The following is a 17,604-nucleotide window of genomic DNA, read 5'->3' as shown; positions in this document are numbered from 1 at the left end:
GGCGGGATTATTATGGGCTGTGGGCGCCGCCGCCGCCGCCGCCGCCGAGGGGGAGCAGCAAGATGGAGCTGTCTGCAGTGGGGGAGCGCGTCTTCGCCGCCGAGTCCATCATCAAGCGCCGCATCCGAAAGGTGAGGGGCCGTCCCCACTGGGGCTGCGGGACCCCCCCAACCTCGGTCCTCGCTGCCGGGCCGTGGCCGCGCCGCTGGCCCTCCCGCCGGGCCCCCGCCTCACACACCCCCCCCCCCGTCTTCTCCCCCGTGTGTTGCAGGGGCGCATCGAGTACCTGGTGAAATGGAAAGGCTGGGCCATCAAGTGAGTGTATCCCGCCTGGGCTGCGGGGATGGGGGGCATGGGATGGGGCGCAGTGGGATGGAGGGGGAGGTATCCGTGTGCGCGGCTGCGGGGGATTTGGGCGCTAACCGCTTCGCTTGTCCCCTCCGCTGCTCCCGCCCGGCAGGTACAGCACCTGGGAACCCGAGGAGAACATCTTGGACTCCCGCCTCATCGCCGCCTTCGAGCAGAAGTGAGTGTTCATCCCCCACCCTGGGCTGGGGGGGCTGCAGCAGCAGGTTTGACTTTGGGTGGGCGAGCGGGAAACAGCGTCCAGACGTTCCTTTTCTTTTTTGTTTTTTTTTCCTCTTTTTTTCCTTTTTCTTTTTCCTTTAACTTGTATGCTTCTGTTTTTCCCTTTGGGAAAAGTTTTAACTTCTTGAAAAATTTGATTCCATAAAGGGAACGAGAACGTGAGCTGTATGGGCCCAAGAAGAGAGGACCTAAACCTAAAACTTTTCTGCTGAAGGTAACTCTTAATTAAATAACTTAGGCCTAGCAAAAAAAAAATCTCTCAAACCTTGCTGGTGTGTGCCCTTGGAAGGACTGGACTTTCAAGTGACTTGTGCCTGATGCCTGGCTCTGGGAGCGCGGGGAAAACCCGACAGGAAAGGGGGGGTGGGCAGAGGCGCAGGAGCGTGAGGGGAGGGCGGTGTGCGTGCCACGGGGGCCTCAGCAGGACGGTCAGCACACGCAGATGTGCGTGGTGAGCCTGCAGTCTCTTCTTCCAATATCCTCTCCTTCTCGTGGCCTTCTGTTGCCGCAGTGGAGAGCCAGCCAGTCTCGTTCCCTCTTCCTTCAGCAGGCTGTTCCATCCAACCCGTGCCCTGCAACTTAGCAGCGTGCTGAGCGGTCAGGCAGCAGAGGCGGGAATCCCACTGCCACTTGTGCTCCTCTGATTGCATTTAAGGATGTGGGTGCTCCACGGGAGTTTCATGAAGGGTTCATGCTTTGATCTGTAAACTGCAGGCTTGTTTTGCTTTTGCAGAGGGTGAGGGGTGGCTGGGAGGAGGAGGAGTGTTTCACCTCTGCATAGGAAGGCAGCTGAAGTTTCCAGTTGCTTTCTGATAGACTCAGCATCTCTGCAAGATGTCATAGCATCTCTGTTTGCTTGCAGAGAAGAGCAAGGAAGGTAGTCCCTAGTGCAGGCCTACTTGCTCTGTATTTTTACCATCTTTTTTTTAATTAAGAACTCTGGTTCATGACTGTTATGTGAGCTCTATGAATTTATTAGATTACAGATTAAATGCCTTGCTCTACTCCCCTCTTCCCTCCCCTTCCTCTCCAGCTGTCACAATCTCAGGCTTCAAATGAGCATAGAAAGAACACACCTTTGTACAGTTTAGAGAGATGAGCAAGTCTGGAGTTCCCCTGGTTTTATTTTGATAGGAAGCCCTGGAACAGCCAGTGTGGACCCTGTAGTAAGGCATCACTATCACCAAGTCATCCTGTGGCTTTGGGGAAGTCACTTAGGCTTTGTGCTTGTTTCCCCATCTGTGAAACAGGTTAATACTTCCCTTTGCCTGGCAGCAGTAGGAGCTTTACTCAAGTCAGCACAGCACTTTTAGCTGCATGAGCACTGGAAAGCACAGTAAGGGGTAGGGTGTCACCTCTTCTCTGCTTTGAGAGGGCTTAATGAAGCACACAGAAGAAATGCAGGAGCAGGCGTATTCTGATGCTCTGCAGGAAAGCCAGGGGACCATGGTAATCCTTGGGAAGTCCTGCTGATGGAACTGTCCTCCCTGGTCACCTGTTTTTCTGCTAACAGTGTTCTGTATCTGTAGCCTGAGAATTACAAACATATCTGATAACATACTACCTCTTGTGCTGTATCGAGGGAACACAGACTAGTTGGATTTCCCCTTTCTGGCAGTCATGCATTAAATGTAACTCTTGTGTTTAAATTTCCAACAATGCAAAGGAACACTTGAAGGGAAAATCATCAGCTTGAAATAGTCCTCTGCCTGCATTAAAAAATACTGGTATTTGTAACACCTGACACTGTTCAGAGCTGTAGAGCAGTGACTATGCTCTGTGTAATCAGTTTCTTTTATTTTTGATTCTGAATGTGATATGGCCATATCTATTGCCATATCACTCATTTTTAAAAAATTACTCATTCTCACTCATTTAAAAACCAAAACCAACCCCCGAACTAAAAACCCACTCATTGCTTCTCTTTTCCCCTTACCCTTTAAAACTCCCCTAAACTTAACGTGAATTATTCAGCAGCATCCTTTGAATCACATCCGTGACACGTTTCTGTGGCACATCTTCCTTCTGCCAGCTTCTCAAATGGTACTGGAAACCTGTAGGTTTGCAGAGCTGGCTTGGTACTTTGTAGAAGATGACTCGTGATAGGGAACAAGATCAGCTCTTCTGAGGGCTGGTGCCACGTTGTGGGAGAGGCTGGCAGGGCAGAGCGCTACCACTGCTGCTGGGTTTGCACCTCTGGGAAACAGAGCAGCTCTGACTTGCTGTTCCTCTGCGACTTCGGATCCTACCCTAAAAATAACACCCCAGACCAGGCAGCGAGAAGTAACTCTGTCTGAGCCAGCCCCATCTGAACTTGTTTGAGCCCTGTTCAGGCAAACCACAATCGACACAACTTTGGCTAGAGTTACTTCAGAGACAGCGAGATAGTTTGTAACTCAGCTTTTCTGACCCCTGAAGATGCACATTTCACCTCTTCCAGCCCTGCAGCTGGTTCTGCTGGGGGAGGATTGGGTTCTGCCTTGGGCATTGCTAACGGTATTTTCAGTTCTTTCAGCTGCAGAATCTCTTGCCAGTGAGAATTTCGGAAGCAGGGGAAGAAATGTGATTCTTGTATCCCAGAGGGAGTATTTGGAGTTGGCAGTTAGAACAATATTCTTTTTGATCTGTTAACTGAACAGATTAGGCCTGGATGCAATGATGTTTAAGCAGAAATCTGGCCTAGGACTGCTTTGATCGAGTGGTCTGCCCTTGACTGGATGGCTTGCTAGGATTTTTCATGTGTATTGGCGCTTAAACCTAGACTTCTGAGTCTCCAGAATGGCATCATAATAAGTGCCCTGATATGCCACTCAGTCCCTTGGCTTGTGTGGGTGTTTTAGCTTGCAGTTGGGACTAGGTTTATCCTGGGATTGGTTCTCAAACGTTGCAGATAGGCACCCAGGGGGATTTGCAGAAAGCATTCCAGCAGGTTAGTGGCCCACGCCTTTGGAAAAGCTTTGAAAAGCTGCATCTTTGACCACCTGCTGCTTTGTAAGCCAGGCTCCTGTTTCTGAGAGCTGTCTAACACTTGCCCTTTCCATCAGACTGCAGAGGCACATCACAGTCCAGGCTTTGTAATATCACTATCAAGATGGCCGGTGTCGAAAGCGACCCCTGCAAACTTCAACTGCAAAGTTTTGGGCAGGAAATGGGTCTTTATCCTTTGCATGCTAGGGGCAAACTTTCCCACAGCTGAGCTCTGGCTTGGCAGGAGGCTGTGATTCCTTGGGAGGCTGCTGGTGTGCTGCAGCCCTTTGCTGAGCAGATGGGAAATGAAGTTCTTAGTCTGAAACGGGCAGCACTGTATGTAAGGCTCTTCAGGTGTCTGGCAGAAGTGATCCTTGAGGACAGGCCCTTCGGCATGGATGCTGGTGTGAGGTTAGAAAGAGACATAGCACGTGCTGTAGTGATCTTCCTCTTTTTCTCCTGCTCAATTTGCTCTTTTCATTTCACTTTTTTTCTCTAGGCACTCTGCTGTGTGGAATGCAAACCTCACCAACTCATCGAATAAAGTCTAGCAAGTGCTATTCAGAGACAGAGCCCAATCTGCAAGCTCAGTGGGTGGCTGGCAAAGACCCCTAGCTGGGGTGGCCATAAATACTGAGGTGACAGGAGCGAAGAAGGTTAATGGGAAGGAAGAAGTAAGGGAGAACAAGGGCAAAGGGATTCTTAGTAGGAGAGTGGGGGAAGAAGAGGCTGAGCAGCGTGGTGCTCTGTCCTTTCGCCCTCTCTTGAACTCCAAAGCTGGAATTGGGTTTCTTTTGATCTCCTCCCTGTTCGTAAATTATCCTGAGTAATTTGAAAACAGACCGTTCCCCTTTTGTAGCATTTTGTTCCCAATCCAGAGGGAAACTTTAGTTTATGGCAGTGTTGCTTGGGAGAACTGTGCTATGAACTGGCTTGCTTTTGCCTTGTCACTTGGAAGACTGCAGAAGAATGAGGGTGATAAAAAGGCAGAATGGCAGCCAAAAAGGGGAAAGAAGAGCTCTTGCAAATGCTTTTGGGAGCAAAGACTGTGGGAATGCAGGTGGAGAATAAAAGACAAAGCAGAGCCAGTAATTTATGAGAGAGTAGTGCTACTATGGTGCAGCAGCACTACTGGAATTGGTGAGATTTTAAAATAATTCACTAGAAATCCATTGCCTTACATGGTCCTTGGTTTGTTTTTTTTCTTCCAAATCGTAGAGATTTTGATACAAATCAGGTAGGGGAGGCCTCTCTAAGCACGTGTCTGTGTACGTGCTCATGTGCCTCGGTGCGTTAAGGGAATGAATGAACAAATATGCTTGCTGGGCCTCGAGGGACACTTATTCAGAAATAGTAGGGAATGGGGGAGATACACTAGTTCCCAGGGGCAGTGAGGGAGAGCTGTACAAGATAAATAAAGGTGATACATATCCCAGGGAAGAGGGGGAAGGGAAGCAATCCCAGCAATTGGCTTGCTCTCATGACAGAGCACTGCAGCAATCTTCCAGAAACTGCATCCTGATGTAGGCTGAGCTGTAAGCAGAGAGTGAATTACTTCGTATACATGCTGAGTACCTCTTCAGCAGTGAGCACATCCTGCTGGTGAAAGCAGCAAAACCTAGAGAGGTGGTTTCCGTGTGGAGAACTTGTGAGCAGAGGGGCAAACTGTGATGACACAGCTGAAAGGATTCAGTGGGTTTGTTTTTCAAAGACCTTATCCTGATATGGCTTGTGAATGATTGAGGAATGGACCCAGAGCAGGAAGAAGTGCATTTCCAGCAGATAAAACTGAATGTTGAGTCTTCTCCAAACCAAAGGTAGCAAGTTACTTAATCCAAAGTTGGAAGCAGGGGAAGGAGAGCCTCTGTGCTGTCCTCTGCAGTGAAGGGACGAGTTCATGTAGGTGATGCCTGAATAAACCTGATCCTGTGGTAGGAATACTGAGCTTCCCAAGTGAGAAAGCACTGGGGGCTGGTCTTAGATAAAGCATCTGATACGATTTTTCTTGAAACCTTACCTGGAAAAACAATCTCAAGGTAAGCTGAATATTTGCATAATGCTCTTTGGAACTTGCATTGAAGCTGGTCACTGGGGATAGCAGTGTAGCAGCAGGGGAGGACTGTTGGGCCCTAATTTAACCCTCTCTCTTAATAATCTGACCAAAGTATCAATGCTGTCTGTAGACCACCTGGACACTACTGAAGCTGGAATTTAATAAAGGCAGATAGCTGAAACGTGAGTTAGAAACAGCTTCAGCCTTGAGAAAGTGCCCCAGAAGTAACTGGAAATGCAGACACATGGCACGTAAATGAGACCTACTGGTTCTGGCACACTGGAAAAGTCCAAGCCATGTACCAGGGCTCTGCTGTAACTGCTGGGCAAGCACAAAACCAAGACAGGTCTCTCTGTGAAAACAGGACAGGAGCTGATTAGTGTGTGCAGAAAGAGAAAGTAAAAGAACGGGGCTGTGGAAGTGGCCAGGTAGTAACCATCCCAGCATTATCACTTCATTTCATGTGGCTGATGGGAAGCTTTGCTCAGGAATTTTTGGGGTGTATAAGGAAAATGAGGGTGTTTGTGACTGCTTCCCCCACACTTCTGGGAAGCTGCCTTCTTTCACTCCTGGGTGATGGAGGCGGTGCTGGTGGAAGGTGGCAATTAGATTTGACTTGGAGCAGAATGGCACAGAGGGGGCAGAACTCCTCACTCGAAGGCGTGATTATGGGCTAGGCAATTAATCTGAAAGATGTGCAGTGTTGGCAACAGGAGAGGCCCTGAAGGATACCCGTGTCCATCCACTGAAGCTGTAGAAGGATTTTCAGTGATGCATCTGTCCGTAGCCTCTGCCTGGCTTCCCTGTCCTGGGTTTTGGAATGGGACATTGTGTTGCATTTTGCCCTTGGCTCAGCAGTGCTAAATTGGTAAGAAACCCAAAGCACAAGAGCAGCAATGCTGGAAGGGCTGGCTGTGGTGTAGGTGTCATCCTGTGGAGCAGGATGAAAAGGAGCAAATTTGTTAATTCAGGCTGTGCTGGTGTGTAATGTCAGAAAGCAAACTTTAGCTTGTCCTTGTGCCTGCCATCTGCTTCAGAGGGACCTGTGAAGAGATGGAGTAAGCACAGCCCAAATGTGCATTTACCTGTGCCCTCCTGACCAGGTCTGCAGTGTCTCCAAGTTGTGTATTATGTATCGATGCAAGAGGGAGAGTTGATGTGTGGTGCAGGGAGTTCATCTGGAGCTGTTGCTGGGCTCGGGCCTGTACTATGCCTGTGACAAGAACTGTGTCTTATTTTCTCAACAGTTTGGGGCATGGAGTAACACACAAGGCTGAGCAAAGGAGTAACTAGATGGACACTGGGATGCTTTCTGCTACAGCAGAAAAAGTGTTGGGGTTTCTGTGTTGGGAACACTTCCCTTTAGCTAGGTGGGAACAGCCCTGTTTGTTAATGTGCAGAGTGGCTGTGCCTGCCTTGGGGTTGTGCTAACTTGTCTCTGTTTCTTTGTCAGTTGGCTAACACAGAGTTTAGGTCCCCAGTCAGGATGAGCCTTCAGTTTGTGTGTTCTTGTATAGTCAGAGAAGGAGGCCTCATTTTTGCAGTTCTTTTAAAGCCAGAATACAAGTAGTACTGAAGGCTGTGATAATCCAGTGTTAGTTGAGAGAGGAACAAAATGTCTTCACGTCTCCATTCTGTGCTCATTCAGGATCTTCTGTGGTTCCCATGGGTATCTCTGTAGGAGAAGAGGGGCTCTGGCAAACAGCAAAGCTCTGGAGCTGTAGGGCCAGGACTTTGAGCTTTTTGTGCAGGGGCTGGCTGGGCCCCTCGCTTAGATCTGCTCGATCCCTGCCTTTACACGCACATTTTTTTCCCCAGGCATTTCTCTGGTAGGAGGCACAGCCTGCAGGGTGACAAAGGAGATGGAGTTGAGTGCTAAGCTCTTAGCTGGCAGGAAGCCATCCCGATCTTGGCGTGTGCAAGGGGCAATGGGATGGAAAAGTTGGGGAGGAAAAGCAGCTGTCGTCTTGTAGCACTGCAGTTCTTTCTGTGCCCACGAGGTGGGGGAAGCTGCTTGCAGGATGGACAGTCACAGGCTGGGGGCTCGCCTGTCCCCTCCAGGCCTGTGTGACTTCTGCCTGTCACCACTGCTGAGAGGGAATATGGAAGGGGGTTGGCTTGGGCAAGTACTGAGGTGCAGGTAGAAGGATGAACTACACAAGCAACAGTGCTCTGATGAGATGTGGTGTAAGAATAGACTCTGGGTTTCCATGCCCACAGGTCATACAGCACCAGAGTATCAATGAAACTGTTGTTCTTGCTGCCAGGAAATGTTCCTGTCTCTGCTGCATGAACCAGGGCAGTTTTTGGCATCAGAAGAACTTAAAAATATTGTTCCCCTAGCCTGGTTCTTGGGCACAGAGCAGTTGCACAGGTGCTATTCCTGCTCTAGTCCAATGCTAGGGTTCAAACAAGTGTGCTCAAAAGGACAAGTCAATCTCTTCTTTGGAGGTGCAGTTAAATTTTACTTGAATTCCAGCTGGCCTCATCTCTGGCTTTAAACACTGGACTTTACTCCCACAGCACAGTAAGAATGAATGACTTGCATGTGATCCTAGTTAAAAATCAGATCTCTAAATTTCTTGTGTTTAACGAAGACAGCTCCACCAGACCATTCTCACCAGCCTTCATCTGTGTTCCTCAAGACCCCCTTCTACCTCGCTTTTCAGAGGCAATTCTCATTGGGCATTACTCTGTCTCTTCCGTCTTATCTCATGTTCCATTTGTAGAGAACCTGGTACAATCCCTTTGTAAGTTTGGGTGCTGTCTTAGCACTGACAGCCCCAAGTGCCTAGGATGATGCTGGCTTCTTTGGCTGACAGTGGAGGGTTGTGCACTTTTGACTGATGATGACCAAGGGGGGCTTTGGAGACCATTAACTCTAACCCTGACACATGCCTGGGAAGTCTCAGTTTCTCCCTGGGGAAAGCATGTGTCAACAGGGGTACAGCCTAGGGAGACATCAGCTGCTCAAAAATTATATAGGCAGTGTCCTATGTCTGTCTGGGGGCTGTGCTGGAGCTATCAATAGCTTATAGGTGTGTGCCTGTGCTTGTCATTGATGTTGGGTATAAATGTGTCATGGTGCTGCTGGCAAGTGCTTGGCCTGAAGTGAGCAGTGCCCCACTGGAGATCTGGCTGCAACTAGGCTGCCTCTCTGATGCTGTTTGTTTTCTTTCTCCCCACCACCGCAGGCTCGGGCCCAAGCGGAGGCCCTCCACATTGGGGATGTACACTTTTCTGTCAAGCCTGGTTCCAGTACCTCTTCTCCCAAGCTCCACTCCAGCGCCGCGGTGCACCGGCTCAAGAAAGACATCCGACGATGCCACCGCATGTCCCGGCGCCCCCTGCCGCGTCCGGATCCCCAGAACGGCGGCAGCGTGGGTGGCGGGGCTGGCATTCGTCCTCCTGTCTCGCCCTTCTCGGAGACCGTGCGCATCATCAACCGTAAGGTGAAACCCCGCGAGCCCAAACGCAGCCGCATCATCCTCAACCTCAAAGTCATTGACAAAGGTGGGAAGCCAGCCAATGGGGCCGGGGGCCTGGCTCGGCCCAAGATCCCTTCCCGAAACCGGGTCATTGGCAAGAGCAAAAAGTTCAGCGAGAGCGTCCTGCGCACTCAGATCCGCCACATGAAGTTTGGCACCTTTTCGCTCTACAATAAGCCGTCTGCTGCACCTACCCCCTCTCTGGAGGGCAAGGGGGAGGCCGAAGGCTCCCAGGCAGCCTCCTGTGGGCTCATTATGGGCTCCACCCCCTATGATGCCCCCAGCTCCAGCTCCTCTGGCTGCCCATCGCCTGCTCCCCACTCCTCCTCTGACCCAGATGATTCCCCTCCAAAGCTGCTCCCTGAGACCCTCAGCCCAGCCATCCCCGACTGGCGTGAGTCAGAGGTCCTCGACCTCTCAATCCCACCTGAGTCGGCTGCCACCAGCAAGCGTTCTCCCTCGGGAGGGTGCAGTGGGGGGCAGACTCCCTCCTTGTCCCTCTCCTCTTCTGACCCAGAGCAGGAGGCGGGCGACTGGCGTCCTGAGATGTCCCCTTGCTCTAATGTGGTGGTCACAGATGTCACCAGCAACCTCCTCACTGTAACCATCAAGGAGTTCTGCAATGCAGAGGATTTTGAGAAGGTGGCGGCAGGCAGTGGTGGAGGAGGCAGCAAGTGAGCAACTGGGTCCCCCCACTCCAGGGGTGTGGGGGGAGCTCTACCTGAGAGAAGTCGTGGTGCGAATGGCTGTCCTTAGTTCTCTCCTTCTCCCCTTGGCTGTCCCTCTACCCTCACTGCCACCCTTCCTCCTCCTTTCCTCCTGCCCAATTCCTCTTGCCTGGAGGCTGGAGTGTGTGAGTTGGGGGTGTGGGAGCACCCACTGTTCCTGGGTGTTGGTACTGCTAGGAGGAGGCAGGGAGGGTTGTGGTGGGGCTGGGGAGTGGTTGTTTGTCCTTGAATGTGGTGTTGTCCAACGGGCGGTGGAGCCTTTGGGGCTGAGGGATGAGTGAGCATGTGTCTGTGTGCCTGTGCAGGTGGTGAGGAAGGTGCTGCTCTTCCTCATTCCCCTTCTGTCTTTGACAAAAACTGAAGAGGAGCTCCAAACCCGTGAGGGGAGGATGTAAGAGGTTTGGAGCCCTTGCCATTGTCCTCCAGACCTTCTCCCACAATGTGCATGCAGACTCTTCCATTCTTGTTTCCCCCTTGCCATGACTACCATCCTGCCATCCCTCCCCTCTTGGCCTGCGGCCTGGATCTGCTCTCTCCTCTACTGTCCTTGTGGCAGTTGCTGATCCAGATGCCCTCAGAGTGAGGGGGAGAAGGACAGGTTAAATGTCATGCCTGGAAGGTGCTTGAGACAAAGCTGGGGTGCTGGGGGGTGCCCCGTGCAGCCTATGCCTCATATTGGCTTCCCCTTTCCTTTGACTATTGGTGCTACCTTGGCAGTTGTATGGGTGCTTTCAGGTGCCCTGATCCCTCCTCTTCTCCTGTATCTTCCAACCTGTTCAGCTCCTCAGGAGAAAGGGAAGAAAAGAGGAGTCTGCTTCCAGCCCATATCTTCCTCCTGATGTTCATCACTTGCACTTATTTGGGAGAGAGGGACATGAAATGCCTTTCTCTGGCCTTTCCGTGGCGGAAGCAGGGGCAGGCTGTGCCTCCATCCTTCAGTCTGTGGGAGGATGATGGCAGCAGCATGACGCTGCCCCAGCCGCGTGAGGCTGCTCTCCCACCTCCCGTAAGCTTCCCCCAGCCCTCTCTGCTTCCTCTTGCTCCTTCCAAAGGAAGGAGGGGTGGATGCTAAGGCAGGTTGGTTGTTCTTCCTGCTTGTTTTTGCCCCTCCTGCTCAGTTGTGCCCCTCCTGCTCTCCCCTCCCTCCGCGGGGTGGCCTGGAAGAGGTTTCTCCTCTGTCTTTTCAGCATCTGAAACAGCCCTTACAACTGTCAACCAAAGGTGCTCATAAGAAATACCTGTCTCTCACATTGCATGCATGTGCGCTGGATCTCTTCCCCTAAAGCTGATCTAGAAATTCCTTCTCTTCACCCCTAGCAAGTAGGAGGGAGCAAGACCACAGCTTGCTGTTTATTCCACAGCTCCCTCTTTCCCTGACCAGCTTTGTTCACATCCAAAATAAGCTCTATTTTTTGCCTGCCATTTCTGGCTTGCTCTGTTTCTGTGTGGGTCCTAAGCTTCATGGTGAGAAGCCGTTCCCTTGCTCTCCTTCCTTCCTCTACTTGCACAGGACTGAGCTCGTAGAGGCAAGGAAAAGAGGTGCTGATGAACTGGTGGGACAGCCTCACCCTCTCAGCCCTGTCCCTGGATGGGGCAGAGGGGTGTCACTTCTACATAACATGCTGCAGAGGTGAAAAGGGTGGAAAAAATTCCTCATGCCAGGGCTCATTTGCTTATAAGCCTGCCCTGGGCGGGTGAACACAAGTGGAATTGGCCCCTCTGGTGCTTTCACACAAGGATGTTCAGGAGCTGCTGGCTCTGAGGAGTGCTCTCCTGCAGTAGTGACTTTGTGGTTGTAGTGATCTGAGGATAGAAGGGAGGCAATTTGTGGGAGGGAAGTAATATTTGTCTGCCCAAGGGACGTTGTCAGGGTGGTAGAGGGATAGACCGGCTTCTGACCTTAATTAGGGCTTTTGTGCCAGAGTGTGTCTATTCCCTGCCTCCAGCGCCTGGGTTGGTGTAATAAAATCTTTGCTGCCCTCCCCACAAACCTTGCATTGCAGTGGGTGGCATTCCAAGCTGTGGGAAACTGTGAATTCACACCAGTTGTGGTTGGGTGTCTGCGCAGACAGTCTGAGGGGGATTCCAGGTGCTGTTAGCACCACCCTTGGTACACCTCTTTCTTTTTCTTTCCTTGGTTAAAGAGCTTAGTGGACTCTTCGGGGATGTGCTTTCATTCACAGCTGAAGCTAGGGGCAGGGAGAAAGAGACTTCCCTGATCCATTCACCAAGCTAAGGCTTTCTATAACTTGTTGGACTTGTGTGCGTGTCTGTGTTAATACCTGCTTGTATTTTTTGTGGATGTTGGTTTTTTTTGGTTTGGGTTTTCTTTTGCGCATCTTTCCTGTGCCTGGCACACCTAGGGATCCCTTATGTTAGCATAGCCTATCCATTTGACTGCAGCTTCAAAGATGAGCAGTTTGTAGGCATAGGGAAAAGCTCTTTCTTAGGAAAATAGCGAGGAGATTCTTCTCTTTTTCCTCCCCCTTCTGAATAAGAACTAATTTGTGGCTGTGAAATAAGAGGAGCTGCTTTATGGGGTGGATGCAAACTGGCCAGTCACTTTAGGTTGTTAAGTTACTGTTTGGTGTGTATGTGGTGCTGTGTTTTGTTTTGTGGTATCAAGGTTCTGAAAAAAGTGTTGAAGCGTTTAAGTGGGAGATAAAAGGGAACTTTAATAGGAAACTCTTGATGTGTTTTGGCCAAGATGTGTTGCTTGGCAGAATTCTTTTCCCCAGTGTCTCTTGTATGGTGTTCTTTGGGGGCAAGGGGCAGGAATTGTTTAATTGAAGGGGTTTTGCCTTTCTCCAGAGTGGCAAGCAAGGGAACTGTCTGTGAAGAGTAAAACAGGGGGTCATTGTAGGGATGCTCTGCAAGGACCTCCTTCCTGCAGTGAGGAGATGAGGGGACTTGTTGCAGCAGAGAAACTTGTGCGGTAGATCCTCTTTGTGGAGGAAGAAAGGAGTATGATTCGGCTTGCAGACACAGCTCACCTGCTTGTGTGACAAATCCCTCCCTGGGTGGGTCACCAGGTGGGAACCAAATCCTGAACCTCTGGATCCGAAATGAGGATCCCGTGCTGGTTTGAGTTAGAGGTTTGCTAACTTGAATGCAGCAGTAGCCTCGAGTTCCCTCAGGTGGACAAGACACTTGAGGCTAGCTAACCTACCTTCGTATTCACGTGGGCTGTGTTCCTCCTTCTGAATTTTTTGCCTTTGCTCCGTTATGGAGATAGGAAAGAAGATTCATCTGTGCCTTTTAAAATGGGCATGGAATTGAGGGAGGAGTTTATTTGAAAGTATCCCCTTCCTTTCCCCGTAACCCTTAGGAAAAAAAATCAACAAAAACAGGGAAGTATTCTCTGTGTCTGTGCCATGTTTGTTCTCGTTGTCGTGTTTTTAGAGGAGATTTTATGATGGAGTGGAAAAAGTGAAATGATTAGTTTTGCATAAAAAAAGAAAAGTTTTAAAAAAAATTTCTACAGGGAGAGAGCGAGAGAGAGTTTAAAAATGAATAATAAATGCAGTGATTGCACAAACTGTAGTGGTATTAGATGGTCCTTAGAGAAAAGAGTATTTTGTAGTATCGAAGCATGTGTGTCTGGGATGGTGTTTGGCTTGCTTGAACTGGAGGGAAAGGCATTCTAGGACTGAGCAGCGATCTCTGAGCTGAAAGGCAAGTTGCGTGTTGGAGGAACCCTGTCTACAAACCTTTCCCGTCCTTGCCTCCCAAGTGTTGGAGTGAGTTCCCTTCCCTCCCATACCTCTCCTGTGAGCTAAGGTGGAGTCTCCAAGTGGTTTTCTGGCTGAGCAGCCCTCAGAGACAGCCGGTCACATTCTGACAGAATGTGGATCAGGCCATCAACATGGAAACAGTTGACTTACTTAGCATGCACAGCAAGCCGCTAATGTTTTGGGTTGGCAGGTACCTTTCCTGCCAAGTTGCTGTCTCTTTTCCATCCCCTATATCCAAACAGAATTAATCATGGTGGGCTTATTTCCTGGGAAGCAGATATGCCTCTCCTCTGTAAGGTTTCTTAAACTCCTTCCAATACCAGGTGGGGGGTGACATTTTTCTGTATAGAATTCACCACATCAGGACAGAAAACTGAATCCCATTGTTGTGTATTGCAGCACCCCTTTTCTGACAGTGGCCAGATCTCTAGAGGCAGATGAGAGCACTGCCTTGCGTGCTCTGATTGTGTTGCTGCGGGACGGCACCCTCTTCTCGAGGCCAGCAAATGCTGGAAGTTTTAGGGTGGAGAGGGGAGAGGAACACTCTGACAGGACTGCTCAAGTAGGGCAGCCTTCTTCTTCAGCTTCCTCTGGGGTGGTGAGGAAGAGTTGCCTGAACGTTCCTTGTTCCTTCAGAGCGAGCAGGCAGCTCTTGCATGCTGGAAGCTCTGGCTTCCCTGTCCAAGATGTCTCTGGTGTTCATCTGGCACGTGGGAGGGACTGCAGGGAAGAGCGAAACCACCAGATGTTGGTGTCTGAACAGAAGATGGTAGGCAGGGACGCTTGAACGGCTTTTCTTGTCTGGACTTCTCTGGTGCCCTTTGCAGTGGCAGATGACTGATGTCTCGATGCTTCCCATAGCCTGGGCTGCACTTGGTAACTGTCTGCCCATCAAACTCTCGGTGCTTCCCTTGGCTTTCAACTTGGAACAGAAACCTCCTGTCTCAGGCTCTCCTCTCAATGAGCAGCATGGGACTGGAGGGGCATGAAGCTAATGAGATACAAGCTCCTTTGGGGATGAAAAACAGAAATAGTGTGGTGAGCAGGCCCAGCTGTGGTGAGCCACTGCTTAAATTCTGTTTTCAAAAGAGAATGGGAGCATTTCTCTGTGTCTCCCCTTACTGAAGTTCCCAGGGAGATTTTGTGAAATAAATAAATAAATAAGAAAAAAAATCAAAACCACAATAATGCTTTTTACCAGGTAGGAGCTGTCTCTGAGCTGAGTCTTCCTAGGGATATCACTCCCTTCTCCAGCCCCTCTTTGTAGAGGAGGCTTCAGCAGCTCCCAGCGTTTGGAGATTACCACCTCCCTGGGGACTTCCTGGCAGAAGGAGGTTGCCATGCTTGAAGGATGGTGTTCTGAGTTCCCCATACTTCTGCCCACCCCAGGCCATGGCATTAGTGGGGCTGCTCAGGAGCAGGTCCTTCTTCCCAGGGAGGTGTAACAAACCTGGAGTGCGTGTTTGGCTAAGTGCTTCTTTTCCCTTTTGCTTCCTTCCCCACCTTCTGACAAGACTTTTTCCTCCTTGCCTGGCACATCCTTTTACTCCAATGTCGCTTGCTTTTGCTGCATTTTTCAATTGCCCAATAATCACGCAAGAGCTGGGATCTTATTTACTTCTTATATATAAATATATGAATATAAAAAGCCTCCTTCCCCCCTTTGTCCCCATCTCACCCACCACTCCATGTGCAGTCTCCCTGATCTCCGCTCTGAAGGTGAGCTGCTGTAGAGGGTTAATTTGGGGTCGGGGATTCAGTGCCTCCTAGTTCTGTTCCTTCTTGGCTTGCCAGCTGTGTCACTGCCCTGTGCCTCTGTCTCCCTCATGCAAAGGGGATGAGGGTGGAGGAGACCATCCTGCTGAGGGTGCTGGCAGCCCAACTCTCGAGGTGTTTGCACAGAGATGGAGTGCTCAGTGTTGCTTCAGAAGTCCCCTGCTCCCTGTCTGTGCTTCCCTCCCCAGGTAATTCCAGGAAGTATCTTCATTTCACCAGTGCTCTGAGGTTCAGAAAATAAGTGTCTTTATTTTCTTTTAACTTATATTGTTGAGATCCTTCCCCAGAGTGCAATGTGTATGGTTTCTTTTTGGGGGTGTAAATGGCAGGAGTTGTTGGAGTCTGTCTCCATCCTCACCTTTGCCTTTCCGTCCTCTGCTCCTCTCACATTTTGCCATTGCCCTGTGTCAGATGGACGTGGTCGAAGGTATTAGCACCCTTTTCTGTGCAGGGTCAGTCTTGGCAACAGGAGCTTCTCCTGTGTTCTGTGTGGAGATTCTGAGGTGCCCTGTGTCCCACCTGCCTCACCTGTGAGCGTGCAGCAGGGCCCTGAGTTCTTCTTTCTTCCCATCTGTAAATTTCTCCCTCCAGGAGTGAAGGGAGATACAGTCCTGTGGTGGTTGGCTGCCTCTAGCAACTCTTCTGTCCATTCCAGCTTCTCTGTGGTGGGAAACAATGACTCCAGGGCTATCCAAAAGCACAGTCCTTGGGGTGAGGGTCCTTCCACCCCAGCTGAGCTCTGTGCTTGAGCCCAGACCCTCCAGGCACTGGCAGATGGCCCTGGGATGGAGGAGTGGGATGCCCTCTGTGCCCCTGGGCTGGCTGGAGCTGGGAAGTGGGCAGCAAGCAGCGTGCTGGGGCACAGGGAAAATAAGGTGACAGAACTGCAGCAAGGTGCAGTCAGAGTGGGGCCAGCTTCTGCAATGGCTCAGAAAACGTGTCTGCTGGGAGGAGAGGGGCGTGGTGGGACATGCAGGCAAAGTATTCATTGCCATTGCAGGACCCTGGTTCTTTACTTCATTCCTTGTCCAGCTGAGCACGTGGAGCTCACGTGAAACCTCCAGAACACGGCTGGGTGGGTCAAAGCACTTCGTGGGGCTTCAGGGCCTCCTGGGACTAATGGGGCTTTCCCACACTCCCAAGCAGCCCCCCAACTGGCCCCTGCTCTCTAGGGACACTGAGGGTTTTCCTCTGGGCAGAGCAGCAGGTAGGTGCTCTTGTACAGGTAAGGGGCTCTTCAGCTGCCCTGGAGGGAGCCTGCTGCTTCCAGCCCCCAGCTGCAAAGCAGGGGAGAATCTTAGGTCAAGTTCTCAAACGGAACAAAAAAATTAATCGTTGTGATGACTTTTTTTAGAAAAGAGTTGTCATGCCTGCACCTCCCCCAAGCAAATCAACTCAGTGCGTGCTGTCCTCCTTCCTCTTCTCCCCTGTGCCATTAAGCCTTGTACACTCCCTAAGAATAGAGGAGACTCTCTGCTTTGGGATTTTTTTTTTCCCCCGTTTGTTTTCTTTTTGCATAGAAAGTTGTCTGCTGGTGGTGGAGGACAGGGGCCTGCTTCATCTGTTCCTTCCTTTCACCTTCCCCTGTGCCAAGCTTAGGCTCAAATGCTGCAGATTCCTGCAAACACTGAACTTGGAGCAGGCGAGTGACCCCACTGCGTTCTGTGGTACTTGGGTGCTTCAGATTCTGCCTGTGCTTGAGCTTTGGCAGCATCAGAGCCCTTCCTTCCTCTTGGAGAAGGTCAGCCCTAACTCCAAGTGCTGATAGTTCTGGTGCAACCCATCTGTCTCTTCATTTCCCCTCACTTGGCATACAGAGTGAAGGTGGTAATTTTTTTTTAATTTAAAATAAACCTAAATATGTATCTTGTAATTTTTTTTTATTTTGGAAAAAAAAGCATTTAAGGATTGTGCACGGATGAATTGTATATCTATATATTATTTTTTTGTCTTGCAATTTTCATTTTAAATATAGTGTTTGTTCAGTTTTGTTTTGTTTTTTAATCCAGTTCCCAGCTGGCTAAACTCTGTCTAGAGTGGATGGGTGGGAGGCAGAGCCACTGGAAGGGTGATTGAATCACTCCTTCCCTTGGTGCTTCCTACAAGAAACTGGTTTGCTCCAGGTTTGGGGGTGGGGGTTGTGCTAATTACTCTTGTATTCTTGTACATTTTGTTCTTTCTGCTGCTCTTGAATATTGTATCAATGCCAGAAATGGGGAGTTAAAAATTAAAACAAAAAATTAACCCCAATAAATTGTTACATTCCAAAA

At 50.1% G+C, this 17,604-nt stretch overlaps 1 protein-coding gene across 2 annotated transcripts; it reads left to right on the top strand.

Annotated features, from left to right (window-relative positions):
• CBX6 (chromobox 6) lies at nucleotides 1-17,604 on the top strand. 2 transcript variants are annotated; one of them, XM_030959466.1, is made up of 5 exons: nucleotides 1-131; nucleotides 272-315; nucleotides 461-526; nucleotides 736-802; nucleotides 8,857-17,604. In XM_030959466.1, the coding sequence occupies exons 1-5, from the start codon at nucleotides 63-65 to the stop codon at nucleotides 9,772-9,774; spliced, it is 1,164 nt and encodes a 387-aa protein (XP_030815326.1). In that variant the 5' UTR covers nucleotides 1-62; the 3' UTR covers nucleotides 9,775-17,604. The 2 variants fall into 2 exon arrangements, with proteins under 2 accessions (XP_030815326.1, XP_030815325.1); XM_030959465.1 differs by having other exon boundaries at nucleotides 8,803-17,604.

The sequence above is a fragment of the Camarhynchus parvulus genome, chromosome 1A (genome assembly GCF_901933205.1).
Source record: "Camarhynchus parvulus chromosome 1A, STF_HiC, whole genome shotgun sequence".
Taxonomy (NCBI): domain Eukaryota; kingdom Metazoa; phylum Chordata; class Aves; order Passeriformes; family Thraupidae; genus Camarhynchus; species Camarhynchus parvulus.
The sequence above is the reverse complement of the archived record's forward strand: the minus strand, read 5'-3'. Positions and strand labels throughout refer to the sequence as shown.